Source organism: Carassius auratus, chromosome 3 (assembly GCF_003368295.1).
Source record: "Carassius auratus strain Wakin chromosome 3, ASM336829v1, whole genome shotgun sequence".
Lineage (NCBI taxonomy): Eukaryota > Metazoa > Chordata > Actinopteri > Cypriniformes > Cyprinidae > Carassius > Carassius auratus.
In genome coordinates, this window is record NC_039245.1 from 764,930 (window position 1) to 788,841 (window position 23,912).

Below are 23,912 nucleotides of genomic sequence, written 5' to 3' on the forward strand. Positions count from 1 at the left end.
TTTTACCAAAAGCCTTTCTTAGTTATTTATTGTCCTTTCTTTAACCAGATAAAAACTTTCTAAGAAAAAAAAAAAAAAAAAAAAGAAGTTATTACAGAAGTGACCTGGCAAAGTTGCAGCACTACTTTATCAGAAGAAAAACAACAACAACAACAACACAAAAAAGTATTAACAATATTCTTTTGCTTTCTTTGTCATTTTAATGTGTTTCTTTTCTGTTTTGATTGAAATCAGGCAATGGTTTGTCTTCCAATCTCAGAAAAGGATGTAATGAAAAATAATGAAAACTTTCTAGATCAAAATCAAAAATTCATCCTGTTGGGAATTGAGTCAGCAGGAAGTGGGAAGGAAAAAATGCTGCCGGATTTCCAATAAATGAAACATGTCTTGCAACAAAGGTCTTGACCTTAAAAGATTTCTAGGTACTAGGTCGAAAAAGGCATTTTAGTTTAATTCTCAGATGTCAAAGAAAGACAGGAATATTTTTAAAGTCGAAGTGAGGAAAGGGGCCTTAATGTAGGATGGAATTACAGCTGGTTACATCACATTCAATGCTGAGGTCAACTTTACTGAGGCTCCAGCAGATATTACACACAGTGCCAAACTGCACATTTACTTACTCATATAACTACTCAGAATTAAATAGCCTTTATTCATTTATTTGATTAATTTGGTATACAAACAATACCCCTAGAGGTGAATCTTATGCTTATTTCATTTAAAAAATAATAGTGTTAATGTAAATGTTAAAAGTACCAAGATTGAAAAGAATATTGTATACATATAATATGATTTGATAACTGTCAATTAAAAAAAGCAGTTTCTTTCTCAATATCTGTTTTTTAGTGGTGGTTTTTCCAGTGCATGGCAGCGCAAATTAAGGCTGCAAGTGGTGTGAAAACAAACAATATCTTCCTGTTTAGTCTTCACTGACATCCATAATGCAGGACACTGGATTCAGTTTTATGGGCTTTTTGGGTACAATGAATGACAAAATTACCGCTTTTCATAAGAAAGTATTTCTCACAGGGGCACATTTTATGTGGTAAAATAATTCTGATGATATAATTGATCTTTCTAAATAGAAAAAAAACCTAAACTTCACGTCTGATTTACTGCTGCATGAATATACACTGCACCGACTGTATAATATACATTATTTGTTTTTGTTTTATAAAACATACTGTAAGTATAATAAATATAATAAATGTAATTAAATGTGCATGCAACATATTTATTACACTTCAATAAGCATTGCACAAATGACACAAATTGAATGAAGCAGGAAGAGCACCATAAATCACATAATGGCTCACTTCTATTAAATGTAAAAGATAAACATATAATGAATAATTGTGAATAATGAAATATTAAAAAGAGAATTATAATTGAGTAAATATTCTAATATGTTTCAGTCTTCATGATTAAACATTTTCGTATTATTCAGAATTATATAACGTAACTTTTTCATTGCATTATTGTTTTTCCTTCTGAGATCTTGTCATAAACTTCAGTGTGATGGGAACTTTTGGCTGAAAAGCGGCATTCCTCTCTGAGTTACAAAAAAAGAGAGAGAAAATATACAATAATTAATTTATTCAAGACACAAAGCAAGTCTGTTTCACACAGCTCATGTATATCAATTCTAATTGATGACTTTCAGTGTACCCACCTGTGTCTCTTTACATGTTTCCACAGTGAAAATCTGAAGCAGCTTCACAACAAGAAGTTTCGTGATCATTTGGGCGAATCTCTTTCCAATGCAATTTCCAAAGTCCAAAAGGCAGGAAAGCGTACTGGTTCATCTCTGACTTACATTCTGGGTTGAACCTTTAGTGATATATTAGAATCAAATTCAGTTTAGCAATTCCTGTTTCAATTAAATGGTCTAAACAAATAGAATTCAGTTTGTATACCGTATTTTCCGGACTATAAGTCAAAATTTTTTTCATAGTTTGGCTGGTCCTGCGACTTATAGTCAGGTGCGAGTTATATATCAAAATTAATTTGACATGAACAAAGAGAAATGAACTAAGAGACATGAACCAAGAGAAAACGTTACCGTCTACAGCCGCGAGAGGGCGCTCTATGCTGCTCAGTGCTCCTGTAGCCTACACTGAAGACATAGAGCGCCCTCTCGCGGCTGTAGACGGCAATGTTTTCTCTTGGTTCTTGGTTCTAAATAAATGCGATTTATAGTCCAGTGCAACTTATGTTTTTTGCCTCATCATGACGTATTTTTGGACTGTAGTCCGAAAAATATGGTACATAAAATTAAGTTTCAATGGAGAAATAAATAAACCAGTGTTGTGCAACCAAACAAGGGCATTTCCTTACACTTTATAGACCTTGCAAAATCCACATGAGAATTTTTTTTTTGGTTTAGCCAGCTTAAATCTGGCACGTGGTTCTATAAACTGTTTAAATCACATGCTATAAGATAATCATATGTGAGAAAAACTGAAGAAAAATAGTTTTGGTCGTGAAAAAACAAAATAGGGGGAGAATCTCGTAATCTGTTAGTCCTATCAAATTCACAAAGCCACATATTTGACAACAAGTTCCATTTAAAATGAAAGCGTCTATAATGTGTAAATGCTATCTCTCGAACCTTTTACTGTACCTCCAACAGTCGACCACTTGTGAAATATGTAGAGTGTAAACTGTGTATTCTCTTCCATCTCTCATCTTTACAGTTATTCCATCGGCAAAGGGGCCAGCAAGGTCTGCATTTGTTTCCTGTACAAATTCCAAAATGATGATGTTTACTGGGGCATTAAGAAATCCTCAGCTTCCTGCCATTAGCACACTTTCTGTACAACTTTGAAGGTGAGCTTACCCTTCTGTTAATTCTGTTAACCATAATTGCTTTGATCATTTCCAGGTCAGTAACCATTAATATTATATTGGGAGCCTTCCATCATAGATCCTGAGCACTGAAAGGAATATTGATCAGATTACAGTTACAGTGATTCAGGCAAATACCTACAATACCATTCAAAGGTTTAAAGAAATGAATACTTCTATTTAAAAGGGTTGGTTCTTTTGAGATTTCTATTCCAAGGATCCTGACAAAAAGTATAAAAAATATTCAGCAGAACAACTGTTTTCAACACTGACACGATTGTCACATGATATTGTGATTTGCTGCACAATAAACATGATCAAATCAGCATATAAGAATGATTTCTGAAGAATCATGAGACACTGAAGACTGAAAATTCAGCTTTGCATCACAGAAATAAATTACATTTTAAAATATTAACATAGAAAGCAAGTATTTCATATATAATGGTTTTACAATATAATAATATTTCACAATATTCCAGTTTTTACTGTAAAATAATTGCAGTCTTGGTAAGCATAAAAGACTACAAAAAACATTAAAAACCTCAGACTTTTAATGAGCTGTTGTGATCCACTAATAAAGCACAGATTATTTAACCATCACAGCTGAAGACAATTATGCCAATTTTAAGCAAACATCATATTTGATATAAATGTATGACTGGTATCCACCCCCAAACTTTTCCATGCTTCTTAGCGCTCTCAATATTGAAATGACAAAAACCCTAAAATACATTGTATTCATTGTAATCAAAGATGGATTAAAAGAAACACTTACTGATCCAAAATAGTTTGAATAAACCATCCTATATTATTCCTTTGTTAAGAAACATACATAAAAAACGACAGACACAAACAACCGAAACCAAGTTCAACCTAGAGTGTCTTTAGAAATAGAATAGCACATCGATTTTACTCACCTTAGAAAACCTTAGTGAAGCCCAGTATTATACCTGCGCCTTCATGAAACACCCTTCATCTGTGTTCTGTTGCACTATAACATCACATACGTCATTTCATTGCATTTTAACTGTTCATAGTGACAGTGACACCCATTGGACAAAAAGTGTAACTGAGTTCAGTCTTATTTTATATATAGCATTTAGGATTAGGCTACAAGGTTTTATAAATCTTTTCTATCTATTTATCTATTTTTTTTTAAATAGCTTTCTGGGTGAACAGAAAGACCACATTAGCTTACATTCAGACCAGAGAAACAATTAAAAGAATGCAGATTTAAACCGAAAGGCTTAATGTTGATTTTAGTGTATATATATATATTACATTTTTCTTTTTCATGAATTATTACAGTTTAGTTTAAATTGTGCTGAAAAAAGGTAATTTTATGTATATTATAATTCACACCTTTCTACTTTATTTAAATTGTTGCAACAACAAAAAACTGTCCATAGATTCAGCCAACAGGCAGGACAGTGATACAAAATACAGCTACGGCCTGTTCTGATAAAAGAGATGATTTGATTAAATGCCTTCCAGAAGCTGTCATGTTGTCATGATTTAGTGTGCATGTTGATGAATATCAAGTAGTCATTGTAGCTGGAAGCATGTGATCAACAAACATTTAATTTATCATAAAAAAATCTTTACTTCATGAACGTCCATGACATACACTTGTGCTGAAACAGTTGGTGGGATTGAAACAAACATTTCCACAACAGTACACTCTTGTTTGATTACTATACGTGTTGTGTTGGCATTTTCAAGAACTGCAAAAATTCATAATTTTTGAGAAAATACAACGGATCTACTGTACGTCACTTCTGAAGAAACATTACGGTGAACAAAATTCAGACAAATTAATTGTAAAATTGCACTGTAAAACTACACTTTTAAACAAGCCTGTAAAAAAGCTAATATTCGATCAAAGGAGGAAACTGAAATTTTTATGGCTCAAAAGTGCAGAACATACAGTATGTGCAAAGCAACCGCATACCGATCTCCTCACATACAATTCATACAATCGTTCATTAAATAATTTCAAGTGAGTGTTTGCAGTTCCCAAGCGAGGCCAAACAGACAGGAACAAAACAAGAAGAGTAACAGCGCAAAAAACAAAACAAAAAACAAACAAAAAAACTATGAACTTGATAGTTGATATGTGTGAGAAGGAGCAATGGCACAAATCACAACACATCTGGCACTGTCTCACTGTCCGATTTCACAGAGGCAGGGACCCAGATCTGTCTGGCTTCTTCTGACAGCCTCCATAGGTTTTCTTGCTGGTGAGTCTATAGAGAATACACTGAAAACAACCGTGCTTTATTATCCAGGCCACATAAACGTGAATCAAATCCATTAGAGAAGATTTACATTTCATGACCTTGACGATCTCGAGTGCAACTCGTATATATAGCGACAATGACAGTGAAATGAAATTATTCAGACAAGAGTATACAGTAATTACAGCATGTGTTTCATCTAGCTTTTTCCTTATGTTCTTTTCAGTGTGGTAAGGACAGGGATCTTCAGTGTGAATATATGCCGCTCTTTAGAGCAGGAACGTCTCGATTTCTGTTTTGTCCTGCTTATTAAAACCACAGACATTTATGCATCTTTCGTAACCAAGGCTGCAAACAGGAGGGACATGTACTTCGGTATTGACGTATAAAAATCATTTTTTCTCCCCTTCTCTAATCGAGTACATTCAGGATCCAGCGGTCACATTTGATGTCTCTTGTAGTGCTCGTGGAGATAGTACTGTGCGAAACCAGACTATTTGCTCTGGAACTATGTTGTCCGAGCCGCAAAGAGGTGTCTGGGTCCTCTTGTATGTCACACGAACGAGGAGAAGCCTGTGACGGGAGTCCGTGAGCCTGGCGCGGGCTGGCCGGCGGGGGTGTAGACCCCACCAACGCTGTGCTGCGTGACCACTGTCTGATAGTAGGACTCGGTGTCCCCGCTGGCACATTCATCGTACGAACAGGCCAGCGTCTGCTTCAGCCCCTCCTGCTGCCGCTTCCACGAGTTGAAATATGAGGGGTCGCTCATGTAGTGATTCACGAACGAGTGTTTGATGGGCTCTTCTTCGCACTCGCTGTCTGTGGCCTGATCGTGGAAATACGAGAGGTGGAGATTTATGCTGACATATGGGGTATGCAAGAGAAAATGTACAGTCAGCTGGTAAAAGTAAACCACAACAGAGTGAACATGTGTCAGTCACCTCGGACTCGGACATCTCTGCAGGTCTCTCTGTCAGCGCGGTGCTCTCTGTTGAAACCACGCCGTTGTAGTTGCTACAGATGTCTTCGTCTGAATAGCGCAGTCCGGCTGGATTGGGCCGGGGAGGGGACCTACTTGAAGAGAGAAGGAAGTTGTAAGAGCATGAGATGTAAGCCAATCAAAAACTTTTTCTGTTGTGCATTTTTGTTTGCCTATCTCCCTTCATTCTAACAATAATTGATACTGTATCAACTTAAAGTGCATAAGTTTGGCAGAATTTTGTAGACAAAAGTGATCTATTGTCAATAGTGTGTCAATGTAGAAAGCACAGCTCACACATAAGTCACAGCTTTCTGTTGGTCAGTGTGGCAAATTCATTGAACCTGTGAAGTTGGTTGCACTCACATGAAATTCCCAATCTTGTGGATTCCTATTGAAATGACTGGATTTTGCCCATGGAAATTCACTTAACAACAGCAAAATGTAACCTACTCTAATGGGATAGTCCACTCAAAAATAAAAGTTTGGTGATCATTTACTCATCCTTCCGTTTTTTCCAAATCTGAATGACTTTTTCAAAAAAGAAGATATTTTGAATGTCGGCAAAATGTTGGATACCCATTTTTGGGTGAACTATCCCTTTAAGTTTATCGAGTCCTGACAACCATAGGCTTGAGCGGGACACATCCCACAATATTTAGATATGGCTAAACTGTCCAATAACTGTCCAATACAAACCACAACCAACTTTTATTTTGTCAAACTTTGCTGTTTTGAATGGAAAATATTATAGCATATCATTTGTGTAATGCATTTGATGAGACAATAAATTTGGAGCTGTTTTTAATAAATTGGGCGTACGTTTAAGAGTTAATGAATGCAGACTGTGAAAACATTTAATGAATATGGTTACTGGAAGCCTTTCAGTAAAATAACATTAAGTAAAATTCAGATACAAATTACAATAAATGCTAGATCTGCACTATTTTAACTTTCTTTTAAAAAATTGTTTGGTATCTTGCCAAAGTTAAACACATGGTTAGAGGAAAGGAATAACTGTTCTAGTATTTAATACTGTTCTCCATCATTTGATAAAACACAGTGGATAATTTAATGAAATCTACAATAAGCCTAAAAGGAAAAGAGGGATGTTTCGTGACCTCATTTAAAGGCACAGCACTATTCCAACACATTTAGCGGCTGGTTAAACAGTTTTTTAATGGAATATCACAAAAATGGCATAACCGTACTGTGAATTTGCCACCACAGAGTTATCAGATGACGCATACATAAGCTGCATTGTTACAGTACCTGGTGCCATTCTTTCTCAAGAAGACCCTCTTGACATGAACGGGCCTGCTGTTGAGCTCTAGAGCTGTGAAGCCTCCATTGTCCAGCGTGACCGTCTCCTCCACCGTAGACACCGCTTTACCTACAGCAGTCAGCATATCATCATCACAGCAAAAACATCCCCTGGGTCAAACCTTAATCACTGTTCGCCGGACGGCGTGCTAGTCTGAGTGGGCGGACATGTTTGTCTGGATGAATATGCATGTGAATTTACAGCACATAATATTTATGTGAGGGAGGAAGGATGGATGGATGTGTCGTGAGAAATCAGAAGAGGTTTAGTCCAGGTCACCTGTTCCGCAGCTCTTGTACTTTCTGTTCTGTCCATGCAAGACGAGGCCAAAAACCACCAGCAACAGCAGAATCAGACAACACAACGCCAACACGACGAGAAACCACCACTCCTCATAAAACGGGGTGTCTAGTTGAGCTGTTTATGACCAAGAAAAGTGAAATATATAGATAAGAAATACAGAAATGCAGATTGTTGACATTTCAGAAAACTTGCCGCCAAAAGTGCTGTGTTTGATTGCAAGGGTGTTGCTAGGGGGTTGGTTTCTTTGTGGATTTAAGGCGGGAATACTCCATGTGACTTTTACTTAGGAGGCTTTCACACTGGGCTCATTTGCTGTTGTTCGAACCCGAGCATGACTGTTTCCAGCACCCCCCGCAGCGTTGGGTTGGTTTCACACTCTCTTGATTCTAATGAACCCCAGTGCATTTCCGGTCATCACAAACATGCACAATGTATGATAGAATACAGAACGTGAGTCAATATATTGTGTTTTTAAATTATTTTTGTGCTATTATTTTTCAGCAGAGTAAATTTGTATCCTTTCCATTCCCTTCCTTCTTTTATTCAATCCTGTTTAAGTGTCACATTGGAGCTCTTCTGAAAGTGACGTAGAGTGTGACAAAACACAAGTAAAGAGCAGGTGTCTCGATTGACCACTTGTGATCGGATCACTTAAAATGCATCTTAATACCAGATGTAAACATTGGAAAAGTAATTTACAATCCTTCATATTACAAAAATGTAGTTTTATAGTAATAGTGACACTCCCCAACTTTTAGGAAGATATTTTCTTACTTTAGAGAAGCGGAGCAGTGACACGTTTATCTGCTCATCTCTAGTGCTCTAGAGCAAAGGAGAGCATGGCCCAAATGTGCCAGAAGTCTCCAGTCATATGTGACAGCCGTTGATGGACTGCTCTGACAGCAATACTGAGCGGCAGTGACATCAGCTCACAGACAGATTGGAGCATGCCTGTGGTATGAATATTTCAGTCCCATGACATGCAAGATGTGGATAGCATACTTTGCTTTTCCTTTACAAACAGACCTCTAGGACTTGCACCGCACTGCATTAATTACTTGCTGAGGCAACATGGCAGTTTTTCTTGAAAGCACTTGCCAATGGCCAAAGAGAACCACTGAGTGAGACGACAGCTTCATTTGTTTTCTTTGTATAGCTTTAGATGGCAACATTAAAAACTTGCTTTCAAATCCATGCTCACTGACTGCACTCTTGTCAAGGTTAAAGCTAGATTAGAACGCCATAATGAATCATGACTTGGTATATAATATCATAAATAATAACCACTTTTATAACCACAAATCTTCTTAGTGGTTATTACTCTGCTATAATATTCAGAGATACAAAGGTCTTCACTATATTTGTTTCAGGAATCTTTTAAGGCACTGGCCTCTAGATGACCCCAGTTACATTATTAACTTTTCTCATACAGCAATCAGACAGAAATTGGTTGTATTATCTGTGATGAGGAGGCAGACTGGTAGTTCAGAGTCCATGTTTTACAAATTCGGGATGTGGTTGCTCAACCACAGGAAAAGGCCTGAAACCGAGGCAATCTCAATGAGTAAACATTAATAAGAGCTAGAGAGTCAAAAGAACAGCCACATCTCTTGTTTTCCAGTACAGACATCGAACGTCAAGACACTATACATGTACAATACTTCTGAAAACAAAATGATGTCAGATATTAAGTCTTGTTTTCAGGAAAATAAATGATCATAATTAATGAAAAAAGAAACAAAAACATTTAATTGGTTTCCATTTAAAATAAAAGAGCAGTTCACCCCACACACACAAAAATAAAATAAAACAAAGCGCTGAAGATATACTTACCCTCAGGTCATTCAAGACTTTTTGGATGACTTGAGGGTGAATACATTTTCTGCAAATGTACATTTTTGGGTGAAATGCTCCTTTAAGATTCATTTTCTTATCCCATTTTTCTTTGTTTCAAGCATAAACTAACTATATATGTACTTTATACTTTTAAGTAAATATATCCTGATTTAAGATTGATTTAATGTTTAAATATTGAATGGAAAACAAGACGAAGTGAGCTCCCCCCCAACTGATTCTCACAGGTAGCAATGAAATAAAACACAGAACACTTGGAGTTCTGTCAGATTATTCTCCAGTAATCTGACAAGTCTTTTGAGATTCAGGAAAGATCTCCAAGATGTCTTAATCTGTGCCAAGATAAAGTGTGCAATCATTCGTCACATCAGAGATACCAAATCTTAGCAGAAACATGTCAGATGAAGTTCATTTGTAAACAAAACATGTCTGAAAGCCTCCTGAGCCAAGAAAGTGCAGCTTTTCCAGAAGGACATGGTACAAACAGTTCACATGGGTATAAAAGTCACATTAGAGCTAAAAAATACCAACAGTAACTGATGCAACACCCTGTCAAAATCCCATAGATGTCTCATCTCAGTGCAGGAGGCCACGGAGAGGGTGTAAATACCTGACATGGCAGCAGAGGGAGCACTCGGCTCGCCGTAGCCGAACTCATTGACGGCCAGCACTCTGAACTGGTAGCTGACTCCCTGCCGCAGGCGGTCTAGACTCACTGAGTGAGAGGTGCTGGTGGGGGGCAAGTGCCGCACAAATGTATCCCACATCCCTTCATCTGCGGAGAACAAGGTCACTTCCAGTGAAAATGTCATCATGCACTTGGAAGCACTAAGTTCATTACTGTGTCCCATTTCACTTAGCAGATGCTGACATCAAGAGCAGCTAGCAGCCGGTTCATTGCCTGACAAGCAATCATGTTCAAATGTGAATGAAACCATGATGATGTGGAAAGGGCAGTTATATCAATGAATGTATCCCAGCGACAATGGAAAGTAAAAGATCAGTAGATTATTTCAGACCAGTAATTAGGTTCCTAAATTAACACTCATCAAACACCAAATGTGAGTAGAAATTAGTTTTGGCTGATAACTTTTATAGGAATTGTAACATGGCTTGAACTGGAAAAATTAATACAAATTGCAGTGATCTTGTGGATTCTGAGGTTCATCAAGGATGCCTACTTTTTCTGTATATCACGTGGGATCACATAAACTGCCAAAATGGAAATACACTGAACAAAATTACAATCTGTCAATGTGCTTCAGGTGCAGTTTATTGGATTGGAGTTATAAAATGTGATGGAAAAAAAAAAAATGTACCCCTGATTCTTGTCAAAATCTAAAATCTAATGAGGCTATATGAAAAAAAACAAAAAAAAAAAACAGTATTTTATTTTACATAAGTTTTTATTAATATTTTTTGTTTTATATATATATATATATATATATATATATATATATATATATATATATTTTTTTTTTTTTCAGTTATTCCAACTTTAAGTTTTAAACCAAATCTTTTACTAACTAAACTATTTTGCTATGTGCTTTGAACTTTTTATCCTTTTTGGTAACACTTTTAGTTAATGCTATTTATTGTTTTAACTGACATGAATAATCAATGAACAATGCATTTATTACAGCATTTATTAATCTTTGTTAATGTTAGTTGAATAAAATACAGTTGTTCATTGCTAGTTCGTTAATTCACAGTGCATTATTTAAGGTTAACAAGCACAACTTTTTATTTTAAACTAATTTTAGTGTTACCCTTTTTTATATTTCCATTTAGCTTTAATTTAGTTTAATTTCAGTTTCAGTTTTAGTTACTGAATTATTTATTTCAATTAGTTGGCACATTTTTAGGTTTTTTTAAGTTTAGGTTTCCAATCCAATATTTATGTTTTAGTTTTTGTTAAAAACATTAGTCGATTTAACTTTTAATTAGTCAAAACTCACTTTATGAATTTTCAGGGGTTTCAAAACCCCTTTAACATTTAAGTTTGATTTAAATTCAAGTTTGATTTTAACATTTTAAAATATTAATAGTGAATGGTTGATAAAAAATTGAATGTATTCATTAAAACAATCCCCTTTTATAATTATATAACTTAACAGCTGCCACTTAATGATAACCATTAACTTGGTAGTACTGATATGTAGTCAGTTTTCTCATTCAGAAAATGAACAAATGAATAAAAACACACATAAATGAATGAGTTTTGAGTGATGTACCTGATGGGCGTGCTTCAATCACATAACCGGTCACATGACCTGCTCCTGTCTCTCCTGGTGTCCAATGGATGTTGAGCATGGATCCTGTCTTTGTGATTGACATTTCTACAGGAGATCCAGGAGACCCTAAACAGAGAGGAGAGCTTGCAGAAAACGGAGAAGAACAGGCGAGCGATCCGACCTTTGTGAGTGAAGATCTAAAGCTAACACCACTGTGAGATATTGATCCACGCAGGTGTTTTTCACAGCTTGGATTTGTGACACCTCTCACTGAGGAGTGGGGAATGTGAGCTGTGCTCAGCGTCCCTGAGCCTTTTCCTGATCTGTTTTTGTTTGGCTGTGTTTGTGGTTGTGTAGCTTACCTCTGACAGGACCCGCTGTGATGCTGGCCTCTGCCTCAGGCCCGTAGGCAATAGTTTTGGCCTGCACGCGGAAGCAATAGGTCACGCCCTTGGTCAGGTCACGCACCTTCAGCCACCGCTGCCAGCTGCCACGGATATCCACCGTTACCACTTTAGTCACACCTAATATGCACATACACACACAAGACTGCACAATTACACACTACCACACAAGGACTCCTTTTATTCAAACGAACATTACAATGTTACAGCATCTTCCTACCTAGGCACAGTGAGTCAAAATCAATTACTCCGGTTATGTAGGATAAGCTATGTTGACATTAATACTATTGAAGTCAGCCATTTTCAGCTGCTGGCTTTGAGAAAACTTAACACAGAGCCATGGAAACAGTAACAAGAAAATGTGTTTTATATAAACAAATCATCAAATATCAAAATAACACTAAAACTATACTAGTGATGTAAAACCAGAACCTTATGAAAACAGAATCGGATAAGAGTGAAAACATGCAGCTACAGACTGACCTTGAATAGGGGCAGTGGGCTCATATACCACCCTGTAGCCATCCACCACACCGTTGGGGGTCAGCGGGAAGCCCCAGGACACGTTCAGAGTGCTGCTGGTCACCTCGGAGAAACTGATGAAGCTGGGAGCGCTGGGGGCTGCGGGAACCGTGTAGTTTGATCAATGCAACAAATACAGTCTATGTTAAAGCAATAAACCTATGAGGCTGTGTTTGCGTTACAGGTTTTTTATTTATTTTTCTACTATAATTAAGCAGTGTTTTTATGCATAATGTAACCACATGAAGATCTTGACCACATTACAGTTTTGTATTATAAATCAAATTATTACATTTTTTTTTTCAAAGCGCATATTTGTACCCACAAGAACCAGAAAAAAACAAAAACAAAGAAAATTGTCTAGGCGAATAAATGTGAAAAACAATTAAGATAAAATAAACAAACTCTGTCCTCTTACACAAATGCAGCTCATTGCTTTAGGAAATGTCAAAGAGAGGTAGAGGTGGTGAGTTTCCTCTGTTTGACCAAATGAGGTCACATCAAGAACATCTGAATCATTTTTAAACTGTTTTTTTAGGTGACTCGTGGGTAACAAGCCCCTCCCTGTCATTTCAGTGAGGTGGAGCCTGAGGTCAAATCATTCCCTGCTTGTGCGTAATTCATTCCGACAACATTTATAGAGTCAATGATTTAATGTAGAACACATGAATTTCTAATGTGAATGATGCAACAGTCATATAACGCCGCATGCTCCAAAAAATGATCAGGTGTCGACCTGGTTTTCATGCATGGAGAAGAACACAACATGGAAGTGGACGTGTTGCCCTTGGTGCGCTGTCTGCGGTCAGATTAATAGTTTAGCCTTAAATGGTGTTATTTTTTTTGCTTAGGTCAGTGGGGGCCTCTGTGATCAGTCCTGAATGGGAGTTTAATGGTCGTTAGGATGATCTGTGCAGATGCTCACCTGCCTGAAGAGTGCGCCCCCTCCTGGGCTCACTGAACGGACCGTCTCCAGCAGCATTGAAGGCAGACAGCTTGACCATATAGTATGTGTAGCTGGTCAGGTTCTTCAGTCTCATGTTGGTTTCAGGTCGGAAGAGAATCTTAACTTTCTCTGTCTCATTCTGATTGTCCATCTCCCAGTAAAGAATCTACAGACAACATATACATATAAAGTGTATCAAATTAAGCTGTGTCAGGCAAACCCAACAGCGACCTGCAACCCTTTCAGTCGTGACTCTATTCACAATGTACATTGACCCTAAAAAATATCCGGACACTTAAGCCACACTACATCAAGGGTTTCCAACCCTAAGAGACCCATGGATCCCATTCAAATTCTTAGCCAACAGTGACCATCAGTAAATAAATAAAAAATGACTAAATATTAAATAAATTTTTTTTTCTACATTGCCTTAGTAATTCATATTACTTTTATTAAAAGCACTGATGTGTACACATTTTTTTCTTATTCAGGAAAAATATATTATGTTATATATTATATATTATGTTTATATCGTGACATTTGCCAAGTTTGGTAACCCATACTCAGATTTGGTGCTCTGCATTTAACCCATCCAAGTGCACACACACAGCAGTGAGAAGTGAACACACACCCAGAGCAGTGGGCAGCTATTTATCCAGTGCCCAGGGAGCAACTGGGGGTTCAGTGCCTTGCTCAAGGGTACTTCAGCCATGGGTGTTGAGGGTGGAAGAGAGCACTGTTCATTCACTCCCCCCCACCTACAATTCATGCCAGCACTGAGACTAGAACCAGCGACCTTTGGTTAAATTGTCCAAGTCGCTAACCATTAGGCCACAGCTGCCCCAAGCCTCAGCACATAGACATTTTTATCAAATACATACATATGATTGGCTTGGAAAAATGAATTGAATGAACCAATTAGGTTCAGGGTTTTTTTTTTTTTGTCATAGCTGTTATTATAGATGGGGGGATGGATGTTAATATACTGTATATTTTTGAATGCTGTATTGGGCAATTAGCATTCAGTACAATAATTGGTTTCATAATCTAATTTATTCAATCCAGTATGGTTATATTACACAAATGACCATACAAATTATTTATTTACAAAACAAATCAAATGTGCAGTGGGCTTATCGTTTCTTCACTGATCATGCGTAACTGAGGTATTCAGTGAAACTACAGGGATATCTGGATTAATATGAATCTGCCATATTACTGCCAGGACATTTTTATATTCAATTCCATGCATATTTCATCAGATATTCACTTAACCCTCACCCATGATCATTATTTCATGACCTAAATGGGCAGTTCTTTAAAACAAACTGTCTGGTGCCATTATCTAACGCAGTAAATCTGTGGAGAATATATAAAAAAACAAAACAAAACAGATTGTAGCTATATTCTTCAACCATAGACATTTACATTTATGCATTTGAACCAAAGCGACTTACACTGCATTTAGGCTATATATTTTTTTTAATCAGTATGTGTGTTCCCTGGGAATTGAACCCACAACATTTTGCAATTATAACGCAATGCTCTACCACTTAGCGACAGGAACACATAGAGAATGTGAAAATGACAGTAGAGGTAAAGGGGAGGAGAGAAAGAGAACAGATGATAAGTATGATGAGTATGAGAAAGACTGGATGAGGTGGGTGGTTTGGGGCGTCACCTTATATCCCTGAATAATGCCATTTTGGGTCTCGGCAGGGGGTGGCTCCCACTGCAACTCCAGCTGTGTGGATGACAAAGTGTTGATCTGGATGCTCTGAGGGGCCACGGAGGGGGCTACGAAAGAGCAGAAGAGATACTGTAAATACACCACACAGTCAGTCTCTCCAGCTAACCACTATAAAATACATCAACTGTGCCCTGATAAAATGAGAAGCACTCATGCTTCTTTGGTGCCAATACCCAATCTGGAAGCATTTCACATGCTTTAAACCTGTATGACATTCTTATTCTGATAAACACAAAAGAAGGTATTTTTAATAATGTTGGTAACCAAACATTTGAGGGTAGCCATCGACTTCCATAGTATTTTTTTCATGTTGGTTACCAACATTTTTCAAAACATCTTTTGTGTTCAACAGAAGCAAAAAACTCACAGAGTTTTGGAACAAGCAGATTTGGAACAAGTGGACGATGAGTAAATCATAATAGAATTATAATAGAATTTTCTTTTTTGGGTGAACTATCCATTTAAGTCCGTCGAGATGCAATGTGGAGAATAAATATCAGATGAACACTGACTCCAGCGTGACTGCCGCCCTCTGTTGTGTCTCTGTTAAATGTCATTCATTAAAGGGGTGAGGAATACATAATCCCCATCCGTCATAAATCACAGCAACAGATGCCGCTTCCCCAGACAGCAATCATCATAAAAATTAAAAAAGCTGATTTAATAAGACCAAACCTGAACTCCAGGAGCATGACAACTTGTCTATTTTAGGCGCTTTCTGAGTTTACATGTAGTAAAGCAGGCTGAATCATTTATGAGCAGGAATGAATTACAGCTGTGGACAGTGTGGTTCAAGAGCGGCTTGTGCGAGAGAACTGACTGAATGAGCTATTATAATAAAGCACAGAGAAGTTCAGTTCCAACATCTAAGCGAGCTCTATTGCTGTCTACACAGGCACCATCCTAACCTAAACCCAACATTTCAAGTGAGATTTGGAACACTACATAGTCGACAGCACTATATGTCATAACACTTCTCACTTGAGGTGCACTGCCAAATGATGTATTATACACTACTGCTATACTATTTTACACAATGAGTACTGCACTTATTCTTTGCACGATGTACTCAACCATCTAGATAATGAGGTCTAAAAGATTATTTTGTCTTCTAGTAGTGGAGTCTGATAGCTCCTCCCCTTTGCCTATGTAAAGTAACCTAATGCAGACTTGGCAACCCTAAGTATGGCTGTTGGGATGGCAGAAGGCTTTAAGGGCAAAGCAGCCTTCATGCCCGCTCTCCGCCTCTCTTTCCCAGCCTTCATCTTTTGATCCTTCTTAAGAGTATCTTCAGATGTAGCCAACCTGACGTTAATCAGAGGGAAATTCATTTGTTTGTTTGGCTCCCCCCTCCTGCTGCTGGGAGTAATCTCCACGCCTGGCCCCTTCTAATGATGCTGTTAATAACCTGATGTTGATAACCCTGCCTGCTCCGCCAGCTGCTTGAGTTCTTTATGACAGATTCATATTTACTGCTTCATTAAACCCCTTATGAGAGGAGGCCAAAAATGCTCCAAAGAGGTGAAAGAGGTAAAAAAAAATGCACGCACACACCCTGTCACGCCTAAACTCTCACCATGACTGCTGCTTTTATTTATACTGTGGCACTACTACAGAAATGCTACGATTCCATAAATAATCTTTGAAATGATTGGATAAAATGCTAAATTGTGTGAAAACATCCTGTCTGTGCAGTGTCAGCCTGTTAGCACGGCTGGAGTGGAATTAAACAGCAAAAACGACAGTTCGCATTTGTAACAACTTGCCTGTGTTCGATACATTTAAGCATATGTTTGAAATGCAGACATAATGCATCTATTTGCTAGCAGCGGCAGGATTGTTTTTCCACTAAAGGCCCTTTCATTGATCATATGAGATGCCTTACGTGAATATAGATTTGTTTCGGGCTGTGTAGGTGATAAAGATCCTTTCTTTTTTGTGGTGTACCCAATAAAACAGCACAACAATTATCAGTTTTTCGTGAAACAGTTGAAATGTCATATCTGGTTTTCCTTTTTTGGCAGCTCATTAGTTGAAATGCTCGGCTGTTCAGCCAAGCAGCTGGATATTATTCAAGTCAATAAATATACCTTAAAAATACTGTTTTTAGTAACAAAACAACTTAAACTCAAATTGAAAAGCACTTGCAATTCAGCAGTGCAAGCTCACAGGAGCCTGATTGTAAGTTAGGGAAGAAGAGAGAGCTAAACCAACCTTCAGTACAGCTTAATACAGCAAATTCAACTTTGAGCACACTCTTTATTCAGCCATCTTTTCATATCTGCAAGCACTCCAGATTCACTGGACCCTCTTTGCACATTATCCTCAAGTCCTCTTTAAAGGCCCCCTGAAGTGCCTTGAAACAAGCAGCGTCATTCTATGTAGTGACATAATTTCAACTAAAAACAGGAAGACTGGGCGGGACATATAGATCAGCCCTGCCCCCTTTTTAAAACAGCCAATATAATTTTTATCATGTCTGCTCAGGCCAGAGACATTGATCTCAGTAAAGCCGCATTTGACAGCCAGAGTCTAATAGATTACCCTCTATATTCAAAATGAAACTCTTAGTAAAACTAAATAGTGGTCATAATCATGCTGAGGCTGTGTAGTTGTAAAAGTTTTTAATATATGCATACTCGCGCACATGATCCGCTCTGTGCCACTGCATCTCTGGACTAGAACCAAAGTCAGACTGTGTGCCCTGCCGTGGTTCGCGTGACACAACATGAAACCAGACATCATTTGAACCAATCAAAAGCATATTTATCATCTACACTGTGCACTACGAGGCATTCACTGCACAGGAAATACTACACTATGGAAAAAGTGATTGATCTCAGCGTCTATAGTGCAGGAGGCGGGCGCTCCGGATTCTAGAGAGCATTTGGTTGGTCAGAAGATTTGATGGGAAGATGAAGTATGATGTGACGTCCCCAAAACTACATTTCAGTACTAATCATGATAGTATAGTGTCAGACAGCTATAACATCTATTTAATCCAAAAAAAAAAAAACTATCCAAAAAAGTCCAACAATTGATTCAAACCCAGTCCTTTAGGTTTTTTTTGCCTTTCTGACACATTACGCAGCTCTGCCCTCTGTCCTTATGTTCCCTATTCATGCCATTCCAGTAAGGGAACACAATTCATATCTGTCAACTCATGTCATGCCTTATTCCCTGAAGGACTGGAGACAGAGTGCATGCTGTCCCGTTACTGGAGAGCATTACAGCACATGTCTCCATCTCAAAAGGAATATCCATTGACAGTGGTCATCACCACATCTGTCAGGGTGGAGCAGCAAAGATGTTTTACTGCTAGTTTGCTCTCTCATTAAACTGGTGCTCGGGTGGAATAATGCCAGAAAAGCATGCTGGTCTGGGTTTGACAAAAGTCTACTCTGTATTAGAAAAAAAAACAGTTCTCAACATAACCACTGAGTTATGTTCTCAAACTGTGCAAGTTCAGAAAATGCAAGATACAATCCTCTTAACATCAAGGCTGAACAATAAGGAAGGCCTGGATGAATTATGGGTCCATTTGATCATTTCATCACAAGTGTCTTTATGAATTTGTAGCAGTAATGGTATCGCATATGTGTTTCAGTTCTGGACAGCAGGTCCGGCAGCTCGTGTCTCTGGCAGCATCTCTTCATCACACGCCAATAAATAAAACTTTGCGTGCCATAGTTTAAACAGGACTTGCGGGAAATGTGCATTGATAAACAGTTGTTATATATGTCACATGATTTATTTTGCTAGTTCAACTGTTTTTGTGGTGTTATTAGAAAGCACCTCCGCAGTGTGTTCTTTACATGAGAGAAGGACAAAGCCTTTTCTACTTGCTGCAATAGAATAAAATAAAAAACAAAAAAATAAAAGCAACAGCTACTGAGGGACTACACAATTACAAACAAAGTATTTATTTCAACAACATTTTGATAGCAATGTGTAAAGTGCCCTCATTTTGACACAATCACTTACCTGCTTCTCCAACAAACACCTCTACCGGAGCACTTGGAGGGCTTTCGCCAATGACGTTGTAGGCAGTCATCACAATTTCATAGCGCCTGTATTTCTGCAGCTCTGATGAGAATTCAAAATTACAACAGAAGAGCCATAAGCACGCTTGAAAGACACATCTTGGCTTTGAGACAGCAGACACGAAGAATGAGAATACATCTGGGTAGAAACTAAAGCATCTCTGAGATAACCACCTACTGTTCCTTATCAGTGTGGATACAGAACAGTTTGGGTGTGATCTTGGAAAGAAATGGCATTACTCTATCCAAACTCTTTGAACACTATTGATGAGACGGTACATGGGAGACTGAGAGCACATGCAAGTCTCAGGGGGTGTGCGATGGGATTCACTTTGAGAATATCTCAGGGCCAGAATGTTCCTGGTCAGAGTAGATGGATTAGAAGAAGAACCTTGTTCTCTGAACAGGAAGAGTATTAGGGATTACACACTTTGCCAAAGGGAGTTTGAATATTTTGGACTTCAAAGCAGACTGATGTAAATGAGAAAGATGGCTAAATGAAACTTACGCGTTAGCTCGAATTCGGTTAATGAAGGATTGCTGACAGTCTTCACAGTGCTTTTGGCTGTAGGGGGAGAAAGAGCAAACGATGAGGAATACATTACTGGCGAAGCAGCAGAGATGGAAAAGCACAAATCAAAGGGATATTTCATCACAGCAGTAAATCTTTGCTTTTCAAAGTTGCTCATCACACACTTCTCCAAGAAATTGATGAAATTCCACAATGCTCATCTTGCGCTCCAATCAAACCCCGCTAGAAACCAAAGCGAGCCAGTGATTAATGATTCAACAGTCAATATACAGTATTAAATCAAAAGCTGGGGTGCATTAGGGACCTAATAAGATTTTTTAAAACATATAATGATCCAGCATCAGTTGGATACAATTAAAGAAAAAATGTGACTGGTTAGTCCTTTTATACAGCTCCTTTTGAGTGCTGTAACTTAAATTAATATGCTTGGGTTTGTATATGAAATTATTTCAGATTTTCTGAAATATCTTCTGGTCAAGCTCAGGCACTTACATTTTATAGCTATAAATATAGCTTTTCATAAATAAAAGGGATACCATTACGATTACCAATCAAAATAATATTCCCAAATGTTTTGCTTCAAATATTTTGATTAAGAAACAGCTGGGGTATTTCTGAATAAACTGTGCAGAGCAATCGCAACAACACATGTACATGGTTTAAAATAATTTAAATGAATTTAAATATCACTTTACAGTGATACTGTGGTAAAAAAATGAATGTTATCTTTTAAACTGTCATTCAGTGTATTAATAACTAGATGGAAGAGGAAATTCATTGTTTCATGTGTCAAATGATCTGCAAGATTTTGTATAACATTTTTGTATTTGTCCGACAACACACAATGAACAACAATCACAGGCACATAAAGACATATCGGCACAATAAAGTAACATAAATTCACTTGACTTTAGAAGAATGCTTCAAAAAGTGACAGGGACCTTGTTAGCTTCTGGAGCACCTGCTAACTTTTCAGTGTCAGGTGTTAAACCAAATAAAGCATAGCTCTGGTAATTTCCTCTTTGCATTTAGGGTGATGTCACCTGACATCACATTCAGCACCTGACAGATCTCAGATTTTAACATGTAAGACGAGTGGAGAGCAGAGGAGAGATATTGCACTCCTGCCCTGGCCGGTTCAGAACATAGGGAAAGGAATTAAATACGCCTCCTTGCTCGGCTGCTCCGGGCTTGCGCATTTAAATGCTGTCAACACTGCTGAGCACAATTTGTCAAAGGAGATTTAGTAGCTGGATCCAGGATGTGGAGAGAAGAGCCCGTTGGTGTGCTCTGTGCCGAACGCTTGAGCTCAAACTCATGATTCCGCACCTCACACAGCCTGAGCGCGTAATGAGTTCACCTACACTCAGCCACCCGTCACAAAATGATTCTTTAACTGCAGGGAAGACGAGCGTCCTAACTCTTTGATAGCACTCAAACTCGACTGACTTATTCTGAAATATTCAGCTTATTAATGTGAATTTCATGATTTGCCATTACTAATTGTGTCCCAGATTAATTTCAAAACTTGACTTACTTTCTGAGAGTGTAGCTGGAAAATACAATATTCATCTTTGCACAAAAACGTTAAGGAATTCCTTTTTTTTTTTTTACTGGATGGGTTAAAGTGTTCAAAGAATCACTCAAGCTATAAATCAGACCTGCGTGCAGATGTTTCTGGTTTAAGGGGAGAGCCACCTCCCGCTAGTTACCTGTCAGTTCGGTGTGCAGCAAGGAGCTGTTGATGGACCGCTTTGACTCTTGCGTTGCGCTGTCATACTGAAGCTCGCGGTAGTAGAGCCGATAGCCCACCAGAACTCCATTCACACTCTCCTCCTTGGGCGCCTGCAAAGGCACAGATTAAATTAAAGGTCATTTTCTGCTAGCTGTTCTCGTGGTCCTTATTAAAGCACACTCTGATAAAAAGTCGCCCGGCTGTAACTGACAGACAGCGTTGACTGATCTCCCATCGCGCATCCATCAAACGGATAAGATAAATAAAAGATGAGGATTTCATTTCTGAGTCATTCAGTCAGTGGGTAATTAACAACGCTCAGAGCAGAGTGTAATCAACTCGGCCTACGGTTCTGCTGATAAAACAGACAGCAGTGAGAAAATTCGGGACTCATAGGTCAGTGAATAAAGGTTTCAGCTACTAATTAATTTCCCTTCAGACCACAGGATTGCTGTCGCGTGTGGGTATTAATTATCCTGGGCTTGGCCAAGCCCTTTGTGAGCTCTGTAAATGTGCGGGTATCAATACCACATGTCATTAATTTATGCAAACCTGCATGAGGAATACTAAGTGATGCAAGGCAGGCTGCTCAAAGTGAGGAGAGGCTACCTATTGACAAAACTCAGATCATTAAACAGAACAGGGCTGTAATTTCACTGGTGATGGCCTGCAAAATGTTGTTACTCTTCTCAGGCTGGAGCCAGTTTGTTATCTGGCCATCAGATATACATAAATGAGGGTCAGGAGTTCACTCGACCTGGAGTGGGCCGGTATAGCGTACCTGCCACTTCACAAGCACAGACGTTGTCGTGGAGGGTCTCACGGCTTGAATTGTGGGCGCTTCATCTGGAACTGCAGATATACAGAAAATAAAATTTGATAAGTTTGCGTAAAATACAATGAGAAATTCCATTGCAGAAGAGTTCTTAGTTAAGGAAATACTGTTATTTTTATGTTGGTACAAACCTGTATGACTGTATTGTACTGTACTGTATAAGGCCGTTCTTTTAATATATATAAGGATTGGTGGTGCCAAGCTCAAAAATAACAAAAAGTGAAATAAAGGAACCATAAGAGTGGTTAATTTCACCAAATGTAGGATTTCTTTCTGTGAGAAACAGACAAAAAAGGCTTTTTTACACAGCGCTAAACTGTGTTACAATAACTAAATAACTAAAGTTATTGTTGTTCTTAACCCTGCTTTTGCTCTGACTAAAGAAATGTTCCACACTTGTGATTTAGTTGCAGGGTTTGCAGCACTTTTGTACCTTTAACCCTGCACTGCAGTGTCAAAAAGTTTGAAACAATGCAGTATTAGAATGTTGTGGCTATAAATTTATCAATAGACACCCAATCACGTGTCCCACAGAGTAGAGTCAGGAAAACACTGTGTGTCCTTTCATTCTTAATTTTATAGTCTGAAAAGTCCAAACCTTGATAGCAGTTGCCAATATATATATATATATATATATATATATATATATATATATATATATATATACATATATATATATATATATATATATATATATATATATATATATATATATATATATATATATATATATATATATATATATATATATATTTGGCCAATCAACGATACTGATACTGTAAATATGCAAATAAGAACATTAACCCAGGGTTTAGGAACATGTCAGCATATAAATATCCAGAATTTACTGTTACTGTTAACCTCATTATTATGAGGTAAATAATGAGCAGTGTGAAATGTGAAGCAAGATAACCCAGGATTCTGTTTACCTGGGTTTAGAATGACCCAGAGTTAACTCTTGCATGTGTGAAAAGCCCTAATGTCATTATTTTCCAGTAGCAAGTTTTGAGGCATTTGACCAGGGATTTACAAACTTTTAATGCCCTTGATCCCCATGTTTGATGGTAAGGGTTAAAGACATTTACATATTTTCATTATTTGTAGATTCTATCTTTTTTTCTAAGGTACATTTTTAAATGTATAAGAACTGAAGATAAACATAAAATGTTAACTGCAAGAATAAAATAATTCTTAGCAGTCCTGACTATTAGAAAGAATAAACTGTACTAATGTAACTTTGTATATATACATTCATACATATAAAACTTTCCCACAGACCTAGCACTCTCTTGTGGCCCAGAGAAATAAGTCACACAGGTTTAGAATAACATAAGGGTGAGTAAATAATGACAGAATTAAATCAG

General features: G+C 37.7%; 1 protein-coding gene and 1 long non-coding RNA gene across 6 annotated transcripts in view; both read right to left on the minus strand.

The window, feature by feature from the left end:
* Nucleotides 1-430: 430 nt before the first annotated feature.
* LOC113041453 (uncharacterized) lies at nt 431-3,864 on the minus strand. Of its 2 annotated transcripts, none has more exons than XR_003275393.1 (5): nt 3,768-3,864; nt 2,840-2,936; nt 2,624-2,739; nt 1,673-1,830; nt 431-1,552 (listed from the first exon to the last, which is right to left on the minus strand). It is a non-coding gene; the product is annotated as an uncharacterized LOC113041453 (long non-coding RNA). The 2 variants fall into 2 exon arrangements; XR_003275392.1 differs by having other exon boundaries at nt 2,612-2,739.
* A 547-nt stretch (nt 3,865-4,411) lies between these two features.
* Nucleotides 4,412-23,912, minus strand: part of LOC113042536 (protein sidekick-1-like) — a 155,925-nt gene continuing 136,424 nt past the window's right edge. For 2 of the 4 annotated variants that reach the window (XM_026201489.1, XM_026201463.1), the window contains 14 exons: nt 22,495-22,565; nt 21,691-21,823; nt 19,955-20,011; nt 19,388-19,489; nt 15,335-15,450; nt 13,633-13,819; nt 12,669-12,806; nt 12,144-12,305; nt 11,782-11,907; nt 10,158-10,322; nt 7,670-7,807; nt 7,339-7,459; nt 6,029-6,161; nt 4,412-5,913 (listed from right to left, as the gene is read on the minus strand). In XM_026201489.1, coding sequence (XP_026057274.1) covers nt 5,641-5,913; nt 6,029-6,161; nt 7,339-7,459; nt 7,670-7,807; nt 10,158-10,322; nt 11,782-11,907; nt 12,144-12,305; nt 12,669-12,806; nt 13,633-13,819; nt 15,335-15,450; nt 19,388-19,489; nt 19,955-20,011; nt 21,691-21,823; nt 22,495-22,565 — 1,922 coding nt within the window. In that variant the 3' untranslated portion in view covers nt 4,412-5,640. The remainder of the gene's footprint in view (nt 5,914-6,028; nt 6,162-7,338; nt 7,460-7,669; nt 7,808-10,157; nt 10,323-11,781; nt 11,908-12,143; nt 12,306-12,668; nt 12,807-13,632; nt 13,820-15,334; nt 15,451-19,387; nt 19,490-19,954; nt 20,012-21,690; nt 21,824-22,494; nt 22,566-23,912) is intronic. The other 2 variants (XM_026201480.1, XM_026201472.1) reach the window with 2 other exon arrangements.